The sequence below is a fragment of the Chinchilla lanigera genome, unplaced genomic scaffold (genome assembly GCF_000276665.1).
Source record: "Chinchilla lanigera isolate Chin_1 unplaced genomic scaffold, ChiLan1.0 scaffold00079, whole genome shotgun sequence".
Lineage (NCBI taxonomy): Eukaryota > Metazoa > Chordata > Mammalia > Rodentia > Chinchillidae > Chinchilla > Chinchilla lanigera.
In genome coordinates this window covers 7,993,276-8,014,260 of record NW_004955480.1, presented here as the reverse complement: position 1 = coordinate 8,014,260, position 20,985 = coordinate 7,993,276, and the positions used below count along the sequence as shown (strand labels likewise).

The 20,985-nt window shown below is 43.6% G+C and overlaps 1 protein-coding gene across 4 annotated transcripts in view; it reads right to left on the bottom strand.

Moving 5' to 3' along the window:
- Positions 1 to 20,985, bottom strand: part of Prom1 (prominin 1) — a 104,037-nt gene that overhangs the window by 45,277 nt on the left and 37,775 nt on the right. For all 4 annotated transcript variants that reach the window (XM_013503331.1, XM_005402515.2, XM_005402516.2 and 1 more), the window contains exons 4-9: positions 17,108 to 17,313; positions 9,252 to 9,372; positions 7,317 to 7,380; positions 6,410 to 6,499; positions 1,369 to 1,586; positions 278 to 352 (exon numbers count right to left, since the gene is read on the bottom strand). In XM_013503331.1, the coding sequence (XP_013358785.1) occupies positions 278 to 352; positions 1,369 to 1,586; positions 6,410 to 6,499; positions 7,317 to 7,380; positions 9,252 to 9,372; positions 17,108 to 17,313 (774 nt within the window). The remainder of the gene's footprint in view (positions 1 to 277; positions 353 to 1,368; positions 1,587 to 6,409; positions 6,500 to 7,316; positions 7,381 to 9,251; positions 9,373 to 17,107; positions 17,314 to 20,985) is intronic.

Genomic DNA, 20,985 nt, shown 5'->3' with positions numbered 1-20,985 from the left:
CTTCAGCCTTAGGATAAATGAAGACACTGGACCCACAGAGTCCTGAGCCTCAGGAAAGCACAGGTCATGTTTTTGTTGCTCTTTAGTGGTCTCAGCACATAACAGACACTTCACAAAAATTTCTTGAATTGCAATGATGAACCAAATAGGTACTGGCTTTCTTGGTATTCCCTCTTCAGAATGTCAAGGCTTCTTTACTGTCTTCCTATTTTCTTACCTACTAGTCTACCCTTTAATTGATATAAAATAAGCCACTATATTAAAAAAAGAAACACACCTGATCGACTAGGTCATCCAAATTGGTCGCAAGAATATCATCAATGTTTTTAAGTTCTGATTCCACAGATGGGAGCTGAAAATGTATAAGACAAAACATAAAGAAGGTGCTACTTCCCAAGTTAACCCCAATAAAAAACAGAGCTGTCTTGTACCTACACCCTACTTCCTGGGGTATGACCTCACTTTCTTCTGAACAATAGGGTATTATTTGGGGATAAATATTTTGCTCACAACAACTTCTAAAGCACTCAGGCTTAGATGTTTGAAGGTCTCCTCCTGCAGTCAGCTCAAAAGGAGGCCAAGAAATTTAACACAGACATAGTATGTGAATAAAGTCAAAAACAATCTTTTTTGTTTGTTTCTGTTTTTTTGAGACAAGGCCTTACTATATAGTTCAGATTGGCCTTGAATTCACTATGTAGCCCAGGCTGACCTCAAACTCATGGCAACCCTCCTGCCTCAGCCTTTGAAATGCTAGGATTACAGATATGTGCCCCGGGCTGGGGATTTAGCTCAGCGGCAAATCGCCTGCCTGGCAAGCGCAAAGTTGTGAGTTCGGTTCCTGGTACCGGAGAATAACCAAAACATAAAAATAAAAAAATGAAAGGAAGAATAAGAATGTGAGAATTGAGGTTTTTTGGGGCTGGGGATTTAGCTCAGCGGCAAAAGCGCCTGCCTAGCAAGCGCAAGGTCGTGAGTTCGGTTCCTGGTACCGGAGAAAAACCAAAAAAAAAAAAAAACAAAAAACAAAACAAAAACAGATATGTGCCCCATGCCAGGCTATATTTTAATTTTAAAGGTCTGTATGAGACGGACATGGCAGTGTAATCCTGTAATATCAGCACCGGGAAGCTTGAGGCAGGAGGGTTATCACAAGTTCAAGGCCATCTTGGACTCTGTAGGGAGTTCAAAGCTGGACAGAACCCTGTTTCAAAAAAAAAAAGGGCTCACACAAACTCCCATGAAAGGGTTCTGTTATGTTCTTTGCTCCTGTTGCAGCTGTTCCAAGGAGGCTATCAGAGGCACCTAAAAGGTTGCCAGGGGTGGGGGTGACAGCTCCCCACTCCAGGCTGCCAGGTACCTGCTCACCTCGTCCAGGCCGGGGGTGCCCTCCAGCTGGCCTAGACTCGCCCTGATGTTGTCGCAGATCTGCTGCATTGGCTCTGAACTGCACTCGCTGCTACTGAGCGTCACCTCCATGTTTCTTTTCACAGTGGTCAGGTTGTTGTTCAGATGTTCGCTTGCCTGCTTTAGGCTCTGCACGCTGCTCTCCATGTCCTCCAGGGCCGCCTTGGTCTCTTTGATGGCTGCAGAAGGGACACAGTACCTAAGTGCAGGAAATCCCAGCCCTGCCCCCTCCAGGAGGGGCCATGTGATCTGGAGATGAACTTGAGAATGACACCAGACCACTGTGAGGGGCAGCCAGACGGGAAGCCACAGGGGACTCCTCTGCCTGCTCCCCCAACAGCGCGGCTTTCCTGTGTAGGGTCTCTGTCAACCCGGAATCAGGATCCAGCACCCCGGGGTGTGCCAGTAAGTGTGGAACTAAGGCATCACTGTTTGACCCGGAAGACGTCAATCCAAGTCCATCCCAGGAAGTTTTAGTCCATACAAAAACTAATTAAACCCAGACACATTTCACTTATGAATATTCAAAGAGCTAGAATTAAACAGTAGGAAAGGGCATGGTTTTAGATCTGGGCAGGCTTAGGCTTAGATCCCAGCTTCACTACTTCCTCTGAGGCCGGAAGTAGATTCTAGAAGCTCCTTGAACCAATTTTCTCACAATAAAATGCTGAGATCACCTCCATGTTCATCTTTAAATGTGGAGACCAATCAGACTGAAATGCCTCAAAGGCAGTGAATCAGTCGGTTTTATACTGGGCGTTCCATAACCCAGGACACATATTTACACTAAGACACTGGAATAATTGCTGTCTGATTTCTAGGTGGCGGCAGAGCTCCACGTGTGAGGAGGGAGGTATGGGGTTACGACTCTTTTGATAGTGGGTTAAAGCCACATCAGTGAAAGACAAGAAATTTAAGCTGGAGGCCATTGTTCTAAGCAGTTAAATCTTCCTGGTTAGATTTTTGCTCTGTGGCTCACAAGACAAAGGACAGAGGATTGGTGGGAAAATGACAGAGTGGTGAGTGGCAACTCCTCAAGCTCTCCAAGATTAAGAATCCAGGTTCTGCAGTATGACAATTCAGAGAACAAAACAGATGACTGAACATCAGACAGCCACTGAGGGTCGCAAGGAAAAGTGGGGGTGTCTTGAGGGTTGTCCCTGCTTTTCCCTGGCAGCCACATAAGACTTGAGTGTTAAAACTGCAGACACACACACACACACACACACATGCACGTGCATTACAGTGCTGTGGAATCTTGCTGAAAGTAGCCTGAGGTCTCATCACAGTTGTGCAACCTTGTTATGGCATCTTTGGCAAACTCTTTCATCTCTAGAGACCTCAGCTTCCTCATCTGTAAGTTAAGAAGCTGGCTGGGTCATCTCCTGGACACTCGGAGTCTGTGATTCTAAATCATGCACTGACAGATTTGGGGTGGCTGAGCTAGGTGTCACTGGTGTTAGGAAGTCTCATTCCACACTACAGCTAGCTTTGAAGATTTACCCAGAGACTGTGGAGGCTGCCAGAATTGGGCTGTCTATGACCATTCGTCTCAGATTCTCCCACCTAATTCCAGCATTCTGGAAGGCTGAGGAGGAAGGATTCCAAGTATTAGCCCAGCCTGGGTAATTTAGTGACTTAGCAAGAACTTATATTGAAATAGAAAATGAAAAAAAAAAAAGAGCGAGTGATGTATCTCAGTGTGAGGGCATGGGTTTAAGTGCCCCAAAAAGAATGTCAAAGAGCCCCTCGAGAGTCAGTGTGCATCCCTCCTATCTGCTTCTTAGTAGCAAAGCCTGAGGCCTGGCACCCAGCACAAGGCACAGGGTCAACTGTTGGGAGCGGCTGAAGCTGGAAAGTAATTACACGTGCAGGACGAAGCCGGCCTGAGAACACGGGAGCTCCTCGAAGCACGTAAACAAGAGGCTGTAGCTTAACTGACTGCTGGGCAGAGAGGCGGAAATTAATCAGCCTCTTCAGGTATAAAATAAATACTCTCCTGTTCTTGGGCAATTCCCCTTCTCTGCTCAGGAGAGAGAGGACCTCCACCTGATCCCAACTTTTCGATTTGTCTATTTTTTCTTCATTCTCGCCACCATTCCTTCCCAGGGTACAGCAAGAACCCAACAGATCCTTACAGCTGGAGACCACAAAGGGACCATGGTAGGAATAAGAGGGCAGAGAGAACACTTCCCAAGAGCGAGCAACAGAAGAGCAGAAGCGCGTTTGTGAGCGATTTCAGCACTGAAGTGCATGGTACCGGCACGTCAGGTGTAAAGCATGGGAATACGGGTTCTCTAGGGCCAGAAAATATACAGGTTTCAAAGAAGCCAAAAGAGAAAGGGGTATGGAAGTGCAGGTGGAGTCTCAAGATTCCCAGGGTACAGCAAAAGATCCTTACAGTCAATAAATATACAACATAGCAAAATAAGAAGCAAAGAAGTGGGTGCAACCAGAAACATGCCTCTGAGTGCAGAAGAGCAAGGGCTAAAACATACCACCCACCGCACACCCAGGCTGGGCTGTTCGGAGGTTTGCGGCTCGGAGCCCTTTCCACTTTGACTTCAAGATAAATTATGTTAGTACAGGAGACAAACAAGAAAGAAAGAAGAGATGATAAAATAAATTGATGACCCAGGAAGTGTGCATATTTAGTCATCATCTCTAGACATTCTGGGTTATGGATAATATTATGATAGTCCCAGGAAGGACTCAGAGCTAATAAATACCTATTTTTTAAAAGCTTCAAAGCACTTTATGCCTATAAAATATTGACTGGGTTAGAATTGTGGGAGTCACTGGAAGCCTACCAACATCACATATATTATGCGTCTGAAGTAAGTAGAAAAGACATTTCAGAGTTTTAATTTTAGTTAATTAACATTTCACCAGCCTAGCGCTGCTCATTTCCTTTCTAGGTCCTGACCTGCAACTCCAATATAATGTGCACAAAAGAACTGCACGTTTCTGCTTTCTCCAAAGGCCACAAAACACAAGGGCTCTGAAGAAGTTTTAGCAAAAAAAATTTGCTAGAGCAGTTCATGAAGCACATCTTAAGCCGCTCTGGCAGCAACTGGAGTTAAATAAACTGTGACTTACTCAGGCTGGCTTAAAAAATAACGTAGGACCTTAATCCAGGAATCACTGATGGGGAAAAATAAAGTCCACTCCAATTGTCTTTCATCTAGGGAGCACTAACTTCAAATGTTAAAAATTGTTGGCACCTTGGGCAAAAGTAAAGGTCCATACCTGTTATTCATAAACTTTTACACAGCCTCTACCCTTGTGTAACTTTGGAGCTGGAGGAGATCTGGGAAGATCTATCCTCCAAATGCACTGACACATGAGGGTTCTGGGTGCAAGCGTGCCCGGCGTCATCCCACGGCCACATCTTGAACCTCAGGTTCCCAACTTGTGCTTCCAAGGTTCACCATGTGGCCTTCCTGTGGCTGACAGGGCAACACCCGGTAGCCAGACTCCCTATGTCCTGATCCTATTTGGTCAGAAAGGAGAGGCTTCGTTTGGTCTGAAGCCCACCTCCTCCACTCCCCAGCGACCCCTCTACTGTGGGCCAAGTGTCCCCCACAGTGGCCGTGCTGATGTCCTAACCCCCAACGTGACTCTATTTGGAGAAAATGCCTCCGAGTTAAACAAGACTGCAAGGACTTGGGTCTTTCTAAGAGGAAGAGACACTAGAGATGGGTCTCTAAGACAGGAAGTAAGAACGGAATGACAGGCAGGAGCCAGGGAGAGAAGGGACGGGGGACAGAGGGAGGAAGACAGAGAGAGCAAGAGAAAAGGAAGGAGGGAGGGAGGAAGTAGCTGCATAGGAAATGCAAAGACGGAAGGGCAGGAGGCCTGGGTCTGAATTTCATGGCCTGGAAAGGAAATGTTTGGAGGTGAACAGAACAGATGTCTGGAGACTTCGAAGGCATCGGCGTCAAAGGACGCACCTTCAGCTACACCAGGCGCCGCTGCAAGGTCAGGGTGAAGGACAGGCAAGGCCCTTCCAAATAGTTAAGACCAATCCTGCCACTCTTGGCCTGTTCTGCACTCTCTTATATCAGTTCATTTTCCTGGATTGTTGAACCATAAGAAATGCCAAAAAGAACAGGCACAATTGTACAACTTCTACACAATCCCACCCTCTATGCCCTATATTCTCAGAAATATTAGCCCATGAAAGCCGAAATCATACTGGCCCAGTGTTTTACAGAGATGAAGTTGACCTCTCTGCCCAGGGCCCGGCACAGACATTTCTCTCAGTTTTTGGAAGACTGGAATATTCCGCATCCATGAGGTCTTTTCTCATTGCAGTCGAATATGCTTATTATTAAAGTACATCTGCTCACTTAAAACCACTGCTCATAGAAGAGCTTAAGATATATATCTACAGTTCTTGCTTCTAAAAGTTATTCTATCAGAAGGTGAAGGAAAAAGTAACCATATACTTCAAAAGACCTAAAATTCTATGCTCTACTTATAACCTATTCCAGGGGCCAAAACATGTTTTTGTTAAAAGCACAGGTAGTAAATATTCTAGGCCGTAGGGCATATGGCCTGTGTTACAGCTACCCAATTCTGTCATCGTAGCTCAGACGCAGTGATAGATGGTACCCATAGATGGATGTCCATGGTTGCATTCCAATAAAACTTTATTCACACAAACAATTTTGGCACTATCGTTTCATTTCTCCCTTTTTCTTTTGTACCGGGAATCGAACTGAGGACCTTTCACTTGCCAGGCAGGCACTGTGCCACTGAGCTGTATGCCTGGCCTGGCACTATCATTTCAAATCATGTTTAGGCCATCAGTGTAAGAGTTTTGGGACAAGCTTTAGAAACACAAGCAAGCTACTGTGTCACTGTCTGTCTTTACCTGGTCTGATTGTGTGACCACAGACTTCAGCTCTCACCCAGACCAGCTCTCAGGAGAATCCAGGATAGTGCGCGTGGCCCTTCAACCACTGTCCGTGTACGTCATCTGTGCCACCATGCTTACCTGTGACCATGGCCTTGACCTCATCAAGAACAGGGATCACTTTAGATCCTAGTACGTCTCGAATATTTTCTCCGAGCACTTTATTAATATCTGGATGGAAAGAAGCAGAAGGCTGGGTGAGTGCAGGTCCCTTACGACTTCTGCCTCGAGCTCCCTCCTCCTGCCCTGGGGTTCCACTTTCCAGTCCAGACCTAGTTCAGGTGCTGACTCTGGTGCGGAGGTTTTGTCCCATGCTTCAATGTTCCCACATGAGAGAAAAATTAGTCCTTGTGGAGCCACAGACTATTTGTGCTGGGAACACAGGGGTTTTACCATCTTGAGCATCTGCAACTGCGTCTGACCCCATCTCTCCCACTAGGCCAGGGTTTCTCCACGGCGGCACTCCTGACGTTTAGGGCAGTGTCGTGTGTGTGCCAGAAACACAACGCCCACCTCACCTCATGGTGCCAATCCAACATGTCTCCAGGTGTCACCAAAGGCCACCCTTGCTTGAGAACCACGAAGCCAAACTGTGCGTGACTTCCGTGGCATGGAGGGACCAGCACTGCCCCCTTTTCATTTCTGAAGCCCACTTTAACAGCGCAACTGGCAGGGACACCTTTTCTCTCCCACACAATGAATGAAGAACAGTGCTTGCGACCCGAGAAAGCAAGAGGTTGTCAAGAAATATACGATACAAACAAAATTCCTCCTGCTTGACAAACAAAAGCTTTCAGGAAATGCTGGATTATAATCATCCAGTAAGAGGCTGCAAGTTGTCAGTGATGCCAGGGAATGGTTTTCCTGCTTTCCCTACCTTCATTTACTTCATTTCTTAGTCCAGGTTGTAGGGGAAGTGGCCACAGACAAAGTTCTAAAAAAAATAGGAAAGCTTTAAAACAAAATTTTAGCCCAAAACATTACTTACTGTCCAGATCGGAGAACCCTCTTTCCTTGGTGACATTGAACTGATCCACTATATAGTCAACTTGCTGGAAAAGAAATGACATGAAACTGTCCTTGTAAGATCCCAAGCCACAATACAAAGATTATAAAAAGAGATTTGACATCCAAAAATTAACCTGAAACTCACCTAAAACTAATTTGAGTCAGAACCCTAAAAGAAACCCAGTAAGTTCTAGAAATGCTTTTATTTCCTGACTCTCAGATCTCTTAATAACACTGTCAGGCTTACTGACCCCCCATAATTTCATGTAACAAATAGGAGTCTACTTATTCTGGATTTGTTACTTGCGATGATGCGCTATGTCTCATCATTCCATGGACTGCAATGTGGATCTTCTTGTCAGGGGACAGCATGGATAGAGACAGATGGGGGTCTCTCTCTCCACATGACCGTTTTCACATGAGGACCCCACAGTAATTGGCAGTAAAAGCAGACATGGCAAGGCCTCTAAAAGCCAAAGTTCAAAACTAGCACAAGGTCATGTCCACTGTGTTGTCCTGGTCACAAGCATATCACAGAGACAGCCTGGACATCAAGGGTTGGGAAACAGCTCCATCTTGACATAAGGAGCTACCAAGAATTTACAGCCATTTGCAGTGTGGCACAGAGGGGTTCATTTTATCGACTCTCCCCAAATGGCCTCTGAAGGGACTTCCTGTCCTGCTGTCTATGGTGTCTCAGAGGACTCATCTTCCACTTCCTCAGGAACACTGGGGGTTATTTTTCAACAACTATTGAAAACCTTCTTAGTGAAAATATGGATCACTGGTTAAATTTTCATTTCTACAATTACTAGACTAAGTTCAACATATTTTGTTTTGTTTCAATATTTCATTTACATTTATTCTGTCAATTATACATTCACAGTTTCTATTCAGCTTTTATAGATATATTAGGTTCCTTCACATGTTGAACCAGCTTAGTTTCCACTAAAGCCATAGTCATTTTCTATCCTTCAAAGGTGATGAAAGCCACCTAAACCTCACCAGCCATCACTGTTGTACCAGTTTGCCAGCTTTTTAGGGAAAAGGTTTATCTTGGGAGTCTTTAGAATATCGACTATGAAATATAAACTTTTATTCAAGGATTAGGAAAAGCAAACATTTCCATCTTGCATACAGGCTACAAAACTATAAAATGAACTTCCTTGTTCTTGGTATTTTAAAATGTGTGCATCTCTTTTCTCTTTTATTTCCAACTACTTAAAAAAAACTAGAACACACTTAATGGCTAATATTTTTAGGACAGAACAGACTTGGAAGAAAGAACTTTCTAATCAATTCAGGAGGCAGGCTTTCCCTTGCTGACTTTGGTACCCATAAGCATCTCATCTTTGGGCAAGTTCCTGCCCAGTCATAGTTCTGAAGAATGTCCTGAGGAGGCAACAAACAAGAAGAGGGGGGCCTTCCCTCATCATCACCCCTTTAGCCATTCTGTGTTCCTTACCCAGACACCCATGTGTGCATGGGTGTGTGAGTTAGGAACATGACACACCTACACAGGTATTAACATGCGGGTGTTTGCAATCAAAAAGATTTCATTATAAGAGCAACTATGCAAATGATGAGGGGGGTCTTTATACTGCCCAAAAGAAAAGATACAGACTTTTAAAAAAATCGAGACTCTTAAAATTATCTAGCTTTATAATATGTATTATGATTTTGTTATACCTTAATAAAATAAAATCCAGCCAAATAAGAATATTAATTCTGAAACTATGCTTCTACACTCTTGAGGATCATCTGTGGGGTCTTTATTTCTTCATCTACAGCATTAAATGGTAGCCCCACCTACAGGGATTCGCCTGGCTCCCAGAGGGTTGCAGGGTGGGTCTAGACACAGACAGAGCGACCTGGACAAGCCCAGAATACGAAGTGCCGAGGCTGGGGGTGTTACCTTTGGAATTTGGTCCAGGAGCGTTCGAAAGTCATTCAAATTGCTGTCTGCCAGTTTCTGCGTCCTTTGGATCCTGGTCCTCATATGAAGGTTGGCAAAAAAGGCAAACAAGATGCCGATGCTGCAGTAGAAGGGAAACCATTTACTGTGCAGTGCCCGATTCTCTATCTTCTGCATGGCACGAGCAGGAAGAGGCTGCAGAAAGGCCACCTGTCTCTGCCCCTGTCCTGCCCACGAAGGTCCCCTAGTTGACACCACCACCACATGAGGCCACAAAACAGGCCTCAGATCTCCCAGAAGACAACTCTCCATTCAGGACAAAGTATCCTGTTCAAAAACGACTCCAAATGAGTAGCGCTCACCACGAATTGTGGAGAGGTAAGGTCACCAGGGTGACAAGGCAGTGTGCATGATCTCGTTCCACTAGCATCCCGATGTCTGCTGTGAACATCCCCAACTATGCACACACACACTGCACATCTCTGCTCCCCCACAAGGAAGACACAGAAACACTGAAATGACAGGTCAGTGGGGGCCTTGTAGTATTCTTTGTTTCTCTGTTTCTGTTCTGTCCATTTTGGGGGAAAATAAGTTACTTTTGCATTAGAATGCTATAGGAGAAGTCACACACTGTGGAGTGAGTCAATACTATATTATTTCATTTTATACAATGTACAAAAACAGGAGAGGCAGGAGGATTCCTCATTTAATAACTGAGTTCTGTTCCTGAGGCTAGATCATTCCATGAACTCATCACTCAGTGAGGAGCTACATTACAATACTCAGAACAAAGAAAGGATCAAAGGAAATCCTAACTTGATGACTCTGCTTTTATTTGCATAACTCTTACATGCAGTACTGTAATGTACAATAACATAAAACTATAATACTGCCAGGCATGGTGGCATACACCTGTAATCCCAGCAGTAGGGAGGCTGAAGCAGGAGGATTGCTGCGAGTTTGAGACCAGCCTGGGCTACAAAGCGAACTCAAGGCCAGTCTGAATTGCATAGTGTGACCCTGTCTCAAAAAGACAATAAAATAAAATAAAAAACTACAGTACTGTACTATACAGTACAACCAGCAAAAATTACAATTCTGTATAAACAAGGCGTGCTGTCCAAAAAACCAAAGCAAAAGAAAAGACATTGAGGCTTTATAAACAAGTTGTACAAACCTGTACAGAAAAAAGAAAGACAGGTCTTATGTCCAAGTGGCAGGTAGTAAGTCCAAACAGTCGTTCAATAGGTCAGTCGTTAAAGGAGGAATGTCTAAATTAACTTGACTAAACTGCTTTGTTTTCACGGCAAAGCCCTTGAACATTGAAAACCGTGTGTGAACGGTCCTGTTGGATTTATCCACAAGGTGGCAGCAAGGAAGTACGTAAACTAAGCACAACGCAGGCTCTCTTACCTGCAGAAACAACTAAAGAAATTGTTTTGCAATCACCCAATAGAAGCTGTGGCTTTAATTTTTACAATCAAGTGTTGCAAGTAACAGGCAAATTTTAGGAAAAAATGCAGAAAATCAGTACATTGTGCCTTGAGCTAAGCAATTTTTTGGGCTTTGTGAATGCCTGTATTTACATGCAGTGTGACCAAGCTTCGGTTTTATACTGAAAACTCTTGTGTCCCCAGTAAACTCCTGAGTCCTGGGTACCTGTGAACATTCACCCCCTACTCCAAGAGGCAGTGAGTCCTTGCTAGTGTCACTGGAGACCTCTTCTCCCGTTGCAGTGCTCCATACACCCACGAGGCTGTCCAAACAGCCCACAGATGCCTCCATGTAACTCACAGCAGCGAGCAGGATTTCTCATGGCTAAGGAGTTGCAGAGGAGACACCAGATCTGGGTTCTGGTTCCTCTCCTCGCTGTGCAAGCAGACATCTTAAAACTAAAAAGATCTGCTTAGAGCTTTAGATCTAATTAGTAAATGGATCTAATCCAACTTACGCTAGACAAGTGCTCTTCAAGCTGCCAAGAAGGGTTAAGGAAAATTATGAAATCTCAGATTATTTTTAGCTGGGGTTCCTTCTGAAGGCATATGGAATAAATATTTGTAGTATTTCATGGGCTGGGGATATAGCTCAGTGGCATAAGCACCTGCCTGTAATTTCGTGCCATTTAGAATGATTCTCTCATCATCCATTAGTGTCCATCCTCGTGGGATAGGTACTTAGGAGGCACACCCTACAGCACACCGATAAGTTATTAAATGATGCCCCCGTGCCAAATAAGGCCAAATGACTCAAAATAATGATCTGAGTTGTGTGAAGAGGAAACGCATACAACCAAAAGTTGGATTCTAGCGCTGTACTTGCAGCTTTATTTACCAAAGCAAATGAAAAATACTCCATAGGATGATCAAGAAGGGTCACCCCCTGTATATACCTGATATCCATACTGGGCACTCTTGCTTTGTCTCCCCAATGTGCCCAAATTATTTCAGTCATTCCTCGCACTCCAAGACCCATCGGGTCACATGAAAAGTCAAAGTGAAGTGAGAAGCCCACTTCCGCCCACCTCTCTGCTTCAGCTCCCGGGCCCTTCTCCCTCCCATTCTGACGGCGTGCTTCTCACTTTTCAGGCCAGTTCATCTTTATTTATTTCTACCTATGTTTAGTTTCCCCAAAAGAGGGAGAAACTGTGCGCTAATTTTGCATAATGCAGTCTTATCCCCAGGGGTGCTCCATGAGGCTATTGAAGGACTGGGCTTTTGCTTCACATAGCCAATTTGGAAGATTCACCCCCTGATGGGAGAGTCTAAGTCAGAAACTATCTTTGTTCCTTTATTGAATAAATGCCTCGACTCAAGCGATCACAGGTCAGACTAATGAATGCAACGCAACATTTCAGTAGGACACTGGATTTCAGTGCTAATTATTTATAAGGACGCATGTCTCTGTGAATCCATACAATGATTCAATGAAAATAAACATATTGATTATCTTTAAGAAAAACTACTAAACAGAATTCTGCAATAGCAGTCAGCAACTTTCAAAGCTGATCTGCAGACTTCCTCAGCGTACAAATTTATATTTAAATTAAGGACAACAAATGCAAAAGCACAGGGGAAAGTGGACCTGTGGGTGTCTGGGGCTGGGAGAACAAAGGTGGGGCGGGGCAGCTGTTCCGTGGCTCTAGAGAGCATAGACGCCAGGGTCGGACGGTGGCATCGAGCGCCACCATGTTGTCAGACCAGCACCGCCATGACCTCCACAGTATCTGCAAACATCTGGAGATCTAGATTCTAATTCCAGCTTCGAATCTCCCCATTCCAAAGTATTAGTTACTAATTAAGAAAAGTACTATGCAGAACCACTGGTCATCTCCATTTGCCATCTCTAATTGAAGCCTTTTGTTTCAACAAAATAGAGGATGAAGAAATGATACTTTTGGGCTGAGGGTCTAGCTCAGTGGTGGAGCACTTGCCTGTCGTGCTGTACCACACACACACACACACACACACACACACGCACGCACACACAGAGTTTTTATTATTTAGACACTACTTTTTTTAAAATCACATGAATTTATGTTTTTGTATCTTAACAATGAACCCATCAACTATTAGGATATGACAATATAGACAGAAATTTACCTAACATAAAAAAGGAATAAAATTTCAGTGAGTAACCCTTCACTAGTCCTTAACATGTCATCAATCTATCAAAAATGTGTGCTTTTATGCAGAACAAAATCTCTAGAAATATTTAGCAGAAGATAGGAATTTTTATTTTTTAATGGCATATTCACCTTATATTTAATAGTTTTACATTTTGTTATGGACAAACAACTTTCTCCCATATACACCTATGCATAAATACTTAAAGCTTTTAGAGTAAACAAGCTTTCTAAAAATGCGTGGCTATTTTTTTCCCAAAAATTGCTGCTGAATTAAATTAACAAATGAAAGCCAAATGAAGGCTTTCAGCCTTTAAACTGATCTCTTATTTTTTAAAGATAATTTTTGAATTTAAAATTACAATTACTGGATCTCTCATTCCCATGAAGAAAGTCTCATGATTTTCAGGCACGCTATAGTTCAATTTCATTTTTATTAGACTCCTGTGACCTTCAAGCCAGGAACTGACCATCGTATCCTAATACAAATGAACTTGAAAATGGCCAGCTTCCTGAGGATGCCCGTGATTTGATCAATTCCCAGGGTGACAGCAAAGCTGCCTTCTTGTACTCAGAAACTTGGAAATATACAAAAGCGATTGAGGCACGGTCTCGCTCCTTCCCTCCCTCCTTCCGTCTCTGCCCTTCTCTCTTTAGAGAATTTTGCAATTCTGAAAAATGCAGTGATGAGAAGTGCAGAACAAAGGAGAAGAAACTTGTTTTTTCCTGGAGAGACCCATCCGCTGAATGAGCCCACAGTAAGAGGTGGAAATTCAATCCCTGCGCTGCTCAAGCGGACTAACAGACATGCGTCAGGTCCCCCGCACTCCCACACTCCACAGCTGCCTTTGGAAAAGCTCAGAGACCCAGCAGGACCATGTGCTCCACATACACCAAGGAAACCTCCTCCGCACCTATGGCTTTCTGAAAAAAAATTAAAAGTTTTTGAAATAAAAAGGGCTGAATGAAAATTAGTCAAGGCTAATTTTTAAAGCAATTTAAATTTTAAAACCTCTATGAGTTTATGGGAGAATTTTTTAAAAAATCATATCAAAGATTATTTATCAGTAATACTAGATTTCTCGCTGGGTCTGGTGGTTCATGCCTGTAGTCCTAGCACTTGAAAGCCTGAGGCAGGAGGATCACTGTGAGTTCAAGACCAGCCTGGGCTATACAAAGGGAGCTCGAGGCCATCCTGAACTGTATAGCAAGACACCACGTCAAAAGGGCCAAAAAAAATAGTATTGGATTTCTGCTGAAGTCATTGTTAAGCCAGAGGCCCTGCTCTACGAAAAGGAGAGAGAGAGAGAGGATATTAACATATTTGTTTGTTCTCTTTCTGAGAGAAACAGATTTAATTTGTTCAACACTGTCTCCACCTATTTTGATCTGATCTTCTGATTTTGGTGACATACTATAGAAATGTCCTTTTTCCCCAGAGCTTTAATTTTCTTGGCTAGCTTTGGTTACTTGAAAACAATATTGAGCTATTATTCAACTCTTAATGTTTAAGACACTTGCAAATCAGTGTTTCAAAAGGAAAACATCAAAATACCTCTAGTAAATTGAAACAGTTGAGGCCAAATATAAACAGCCAAATTTAAAGAAGAAAACCTCTCATGTACAACTTCAATTCTGACCCACTGGTATAAAAATAAATTTTATATATAAATTCAGTGCATTATGTGAAATCAAATTTGGTTTAAATTTTTCACAACTTCAAACAGTTGCTCAACTGGTTTAATTTCACTAGATCTAAAATTATGATTTTCAAATTAATGTTATACCTGGTTAGGCAAAAAATGGCATGTATCTTTAGAAAGAATTTCATGCTAAAATATATGAAAAAGCTTATCTAAATTTACTTGATGGGTCTGAATCTCCAGAATAAAAGAAAATAGTTGTAGCCTTTATTTTTATATACATTTCATTTTATAAATGGAAGTCAAGTATATTTTTGACTTGTAGTTTTACTCATTATATATTTTAGTGTTTTAAACCTAATATAGCTAACCCAGTGAACTAGCACATAATCATATAAAACACAAATAGAAGTCTAATTTAAAAAGAGGAATCCAATAGAGTATATGCTTCATTAAAAAAATGGTAAGCCCATCATTACTTATGTAAATGTTTATTCAGGTAAATGAATAATGATATATAGTAAAAAATTTCCCTGAAATTATGATACATGAATTTGTATCAGGTGAAAATTATTAACCTGTTAAGTAAGTAACCCCTCTAACAAGAAGCCCAGGGCAGATTTTCTTGTTTTTTTTTTTTCCAGTACTGAGAATTGAACTTACAACCTTGCACTTGTCGCTGAGCTAAATCCCCAGCCCCTAAGATTTTCAAATGACACTTTCTAACCTGAGCCCCGTCTTTGACATCTAAGTCTATGGACGAGGAGTAACACAGAGGGTCTTGCCCATGGAAGAATGAAGCATGTAAGACTCTGGCTTGCTGGAAATGCATGGGGACCCCTGTTGAGCCTGACAGGTCTCTGGGCTGTAACTGCCACTCATGTGGTAGCTGAGGAGGAAGTAACTCTCCCAGAGTGGTCTGTGCTTCCCTGAGACTGCTCCAAACGCAAAGCAGAGACAGAGACGTCTGCAATTCCCATCCACTGGATCCTAAGCTGTCTTTCAGAACCCATGGAAAGAAATAGATTCAAAGTGTTTTCAGAGACAGAGACAGACAGACTGAGGCAAAGTTCAGAGACAATTCTGTATTCTGATAATTACAGAAGAGAAGGAGAGAAAAGAAGGCCAACCCACACCTGAAGCTCACAGAGGAAACATAAAAGGAAACCGGTGGTTGACCAGCAGCAGGGCCTGAAGTTAAGTAACACATCCCCTGGGATCCTGTTTACACACATCCATCATTAAGGCCTATTACTGCATAATTTTGAGCAAAACTGTGCATTTGCTTAAATAACCACTGCCCTGGAACAAGTGGTAATGCACTGGCTTTGGTGTTCCAGTTTTACGTCAAGGTTAATGAATTCGGCAGGTAGCGCCTGAGCTTGCTACACTACTTCTTGAGTGCCAGCAGCCCAGCTGCAGCAGCAAGCTCCTTCCTTCTGGCCAACGACCCACAGTTTCCTTTTCAGAGAGAGCCACTCTGTTAATCCTTTCATACACGTTGTTTGCAAATACAGCCACGTGTTTGCATCTCCTTCCTTCTTTATTTTTATCACAGTTACAGTGTTCAACACAGGTCTGCAAGCTGCTCCTTTCAGTTCATTTCCATGGAGGACCATTTCCCATCGACACATCTGGAGCGGTTCCAGGTGTTTCAGAGAGTACATTCCATTTCTATGCGTGGTCACCCAAACTATGCCTCGTACCAGATTCCGGCAGATGGCACACTCATCAGACTGTGCCTCTTGGGTTTGCAGCTAAAGCTTCAACTAGGACTCACTGTTTGTGCTTCATTTCCTAACTATCACTTAGTGAAACTTGAACAATCTTACAGCTACAGAGAAAATAGTGTTTGGAGAAGCATAAGACAAATGCTACCAGCCCTGTGCCTGTATCCACACGCCTACTTTGTTGCTGTTGTTGTGTGAAACATCACCTGAGCAATGGGGACCTGTGGAACAATAACCAAAAGTCACTAGCAGGGACCAGTGTCTCGACGCACATTGCTCAGCTGGGGAATCAGTTTGAACTCAACAAATCAGCCTGTTGTTAAAGCATAGCAGGAACCACAGCAGAGACCTCCTAAATTATGAGCTACATTCTAGACTTCAAAAAAGGGTAGTAGATGAATAGCAAATTTAAGAAAAATGGGTTTAGACATTATTAGATAGTTCATTATAGCTACAGTATTTTCAGATTTTCAAACACAGGAACTGTACCCGCCCACTGAGATTCCTTTGGAACAGACTAGCAAATACAGGCTCTGTCTTCATGTGTGCTGTCTGCCTCCAGAGCTCTATCTCAAAGGAGAGAGCCCCTCTTGGGAGGTAAATGCTTTCAGCGGCTCAAGAGCTATCAGCATATCTACATGGGGAAAAATACCAGAAAGCTGCCTCATCAGGTAAGTTAGCGCAGTTTCCTTACTACGCTGACTTCCGGTGATACAGACAACTTCCCACTCCTGGACAAGCACTTCTGTTCTCCATTTTCTGTTGCTGTTATGTTGTTTTGTTTCAAACTCATGGATTTATGTTAAAACATGGGAGAGTAACACTAAAATAGGATCAGCTGTTGCTCAAGTGTCTACTTGCCTTATAATTATACTAATCACCAAGAGGGAGACTGCAAAGTATTTCCTCCGGAAGGGGCCACTTTCCTTCTGTCGTTGGTGCATTTTTCCACCACACTTGTTACAGCAACGGCACAGACAGAAGAAGTACCCCACCACTGGCATCAGAATAATGAACAGCAGTCCCAGGACAGCACAGATGATAACGCCCATTTCATAGTAGATAACCTGCAGTTCGAAAAGAAGAAACAGCACACACTGTCACACAACACAGAAAGTAGAACGTTCCACAGTACACATTTCATGTTTTTAACCTACGCGCCATAATGAGTTGCATCAACGTGTGTGTATATTTTGCTATTTCAAAGCTCCTTCCTGAAACAGAGGGAACACAGAACTGAGTTATCAGAATATTGCACCAAGTGATTACTATCTTCTTTTCCATTTCCAGGAGGAGATCCAGGTATAAGATCGAGCAACAAATGGTATAATTTCAACCCCAAAGATGGTTTGTGTTTTCAAATGGTTTAATAAATCTGGGCATGAATACTTGTACAATGAATGATCTACATATAGGGTGTTTTACACCAGAAAGATAGGACCAAAAGAAGTTAGTAAAGATTTGAAGCAACTTCTCATACTGTAGCATGGCCCAGAGAAAGTAATGGAGTCCAAAGCTCAAGGCTTATACACAGCCTGTGCTCCCAGTGGCCGGCACCCCTTCTAGATACATCCACCTAAACATATGTTCCTGATCACTGCTGGCTGTATTCTGAGGTAGATGAAAATTAATGCAACTGGATAATGGGACTTGACCTTGGTCCACTCCTTGTGTGCTGTTACTCACATTTCTAAAAAATTAAAGAAAATCAGAGGTTGGCAGTTGGCAACTAATGGACAAGTAGGTAGCAATGGATGCTGAAGTCAGGCTGAGCAAAATAACACAGGACATAAGAAGTCTTGGTCCTGAAGGCAAGCACTGAGACAAGATCTTGTGTCAGACTCTCACCTTGCCCTTGTCTTCCCCAGTGATCAAGTGAAGTATGTATTCTGTCATTACCATGAGTTTGGGGTGAGCAAGAGGGTGGCCGAGGGCAGCAGCCCTCTCCAGCCTGTGCCTTCTGTAACGTGTTACAGACTGCATACACTCAAGTGAGTCAGTAACAAAAGTAACCCCAGGAAAGAGTGACCTTTGTCTTAAGATTGGCCCAACTGACAAGCGTCTCGAGACAGGGTGACCAGGTTGAGATGCACATCATCCAGCCCACCTGTTGTGGGAAGGTACCGGCCAACCTGCAATGACCTGTTACAAGAAGGCGCCCGCTGGTGAGTGAACACCCACCAACACCTGTAGGAGCCGCCCCCAAATCAGCTTCCTAGCTAGACGGACTTCGTGACAAGTCACTCATCTTCTAGTTTAAGTGGCCTTAGAACGAAGTCCCTCTCCTTGCCTCGGCACCCTGCCTCTCAGTTGGTCTGCTGGGTAGTGAGTAGCCTGTGGGATCCAGCAGCCTTCCCCGCACCAAATGCAATGCCCTGAGGAGGGCACTGAAATGGAAATTAGTTACAGCCCAGCAAGGGAATGCAGCTTCCCAACATGGAAAATGTCCGCTACCATTAATCCCATAGACATATTGTACGGGGCAGAGAACTACTTGATCTAAGGTGGAAACAACTACCCAAGTGCTGGGCTCACAGTAAGCACTGAACAAACAGTGATTAACTCTAAGAGCAGATGCTCAAGTGTTAAGCCAGGCGCATGGCACTTGAATATTATCTACTTTGATATGAAGGATAAAATGCTAAAATGAGGGGAAAGTGGCTGAATTTTGCTGCGTACATCTACGTAAGACCCTTCCCACGTCCATGAAGACCCATTATATGCTGACTTTATCCTTCTTTGAGGACTAATTGGAGGCCTTAATCAGAAATCAACCCAGACACTCCAAACTTACATGCTTACATATTTGCCTATCATTTCTCACCAAATGATTCAAATTACTACGTCTAAACAATTTAGAAATAGTAATTTTATCCCCTCTTTTCTAAACTCCAGGAGACACGGAACCCAAAACGAGGAGAGAAGGGATACTGAACTGTTCACAATGCACCGGGTACCAATTTTATATCAGATACACTATCTTACCAATGTCACCTTCTAAACATCACCTGGGCTCAGGAACAAGAATGCATTGTTTTAAGAGCCGACTTCAAAGCTAATGTCTTCCTGAGGGCTGTTAGTATATACATTTTCTTTCTGAGATATCAAGATCCTGGAGCATTTTATAGATTATGTTGAAGATAAGGCCAAGAGAGGGTTAAAGATGGTGACAGAAACACAATGAAATGGATAATTTAAAAACCAACATAGGGAAGCAAAGGATGTTCTGATGAAGGTGACATCACTAGCTGGTTTAAGACAAAGAACAGACAGCAGACATGAACATTACCTTCAGAGCCAAGACTACATTTTCTGGCTGTAGGAGCCAAAGCAGTTGAGGAGTTTGTGTGTGGCAGAGGCAGCATGCACCAAGAAAACAGAAAAATTCACATGAGTAAGTCACCACAACCAAGAGCATTACCATCCCACACAGAGAGAATCAGGCAGCAGAAAGACGGACACAAGAAAGGGATATAACATTTGAGTGTGTATTTGGGGAACAGTGCTTTGAGTGGAGTCAAATTCTAGAATTTGCATTTGATTCTTGAAAGGTTCTTAGTACACAGGTCAGATACGGGAAGGAGAATTACAGGGAAAGTTACAAATGTTTCGCACACTAACCATGTTGTCTGCATGTAACAGAGAGCCAGGGGTTGCATAGCATCCAAAAGCCAAAGGCAACATCTTCCGGTGTCACCTCCACAATGAAGTCTGATGGTGTCAGTCCCTTGCTTAATAGTATCCCTTGGATTTCCAGCATTTTTAATGCCGGTGTCTCAGTGTGGTTCTCTATGGCCTAACTTCAGTTTCATGTCCCCATTCTTCCTGACCATTCTAGCGGTGTTCGTCGTCATCCTATGAAATGTCCTCTCCTTATTCTGCGTTCCTCTGTGCAGCCTCCTCACCCAGAACATAATGAAACTCAAGTCCAAGTGCAGGTGTTGCCTCCTCCAGGAAGTCTGGGCACTGCCCATCCCTCCTTCACCCCACATGGAGCCCTGCGCTTGCCCTGACACACCACTCACCCTGCTTATGGGCTCCCACGTGGCCATCTCCCGTACCACATTTCACCAGGACCGCGACCTTCCACCCGTGAACCCTGAGCAGCAGTCGGTGATGGGGGCTGGGCAGAGATGGGATGGACCAGCCCACAACAAAGTGAGAAAGACAAAGCAGATGCAATGCGTTTTCCTTGAAGTTAGTTGGTACAACTGATAGGACTATCCTTTTTGAAGAGAGCAGAGTTGTTATGGATTTCATGGCTGGTTTAAGATGCGGCACACTCAATGCGTATGCATCATCCTCATCCCTGAGCAGCAATGATCCGCCAGCAGTGACTCCTGTCTTGCAGCGCGCTCTCTCTACATGCCCTCTGGGACACCTAGGACACACTTTCCTCCTGCAGGAAGGGCCATGAGCATTCTTAGGGGTGGTGTGTCACTTCCCTCTGCGTAGGGAGGAAGCAGGTAGCTCTTACAGACAGGAAGGACTCAAACTCACCAAATGCCTTGGGTGATGACCTGATCTTTACTAAGTGCTGGGTTGGTATCCCATGGGTTGTTAAGAGCGGGTAAGGGCACTGAAAGCAGCAGGGACCACAAGTCCCAAGCTTGCTCCTGCCCCCAGAAAAGTGTGAAGAAAGGGAATAACAGAAGTGGAATAAATGAGGAAGAGCCAACCCAGCTGAATCTAGAGGACAGTAAACCAAGAGGAAGCATGGAGATAAATTATGACCATGT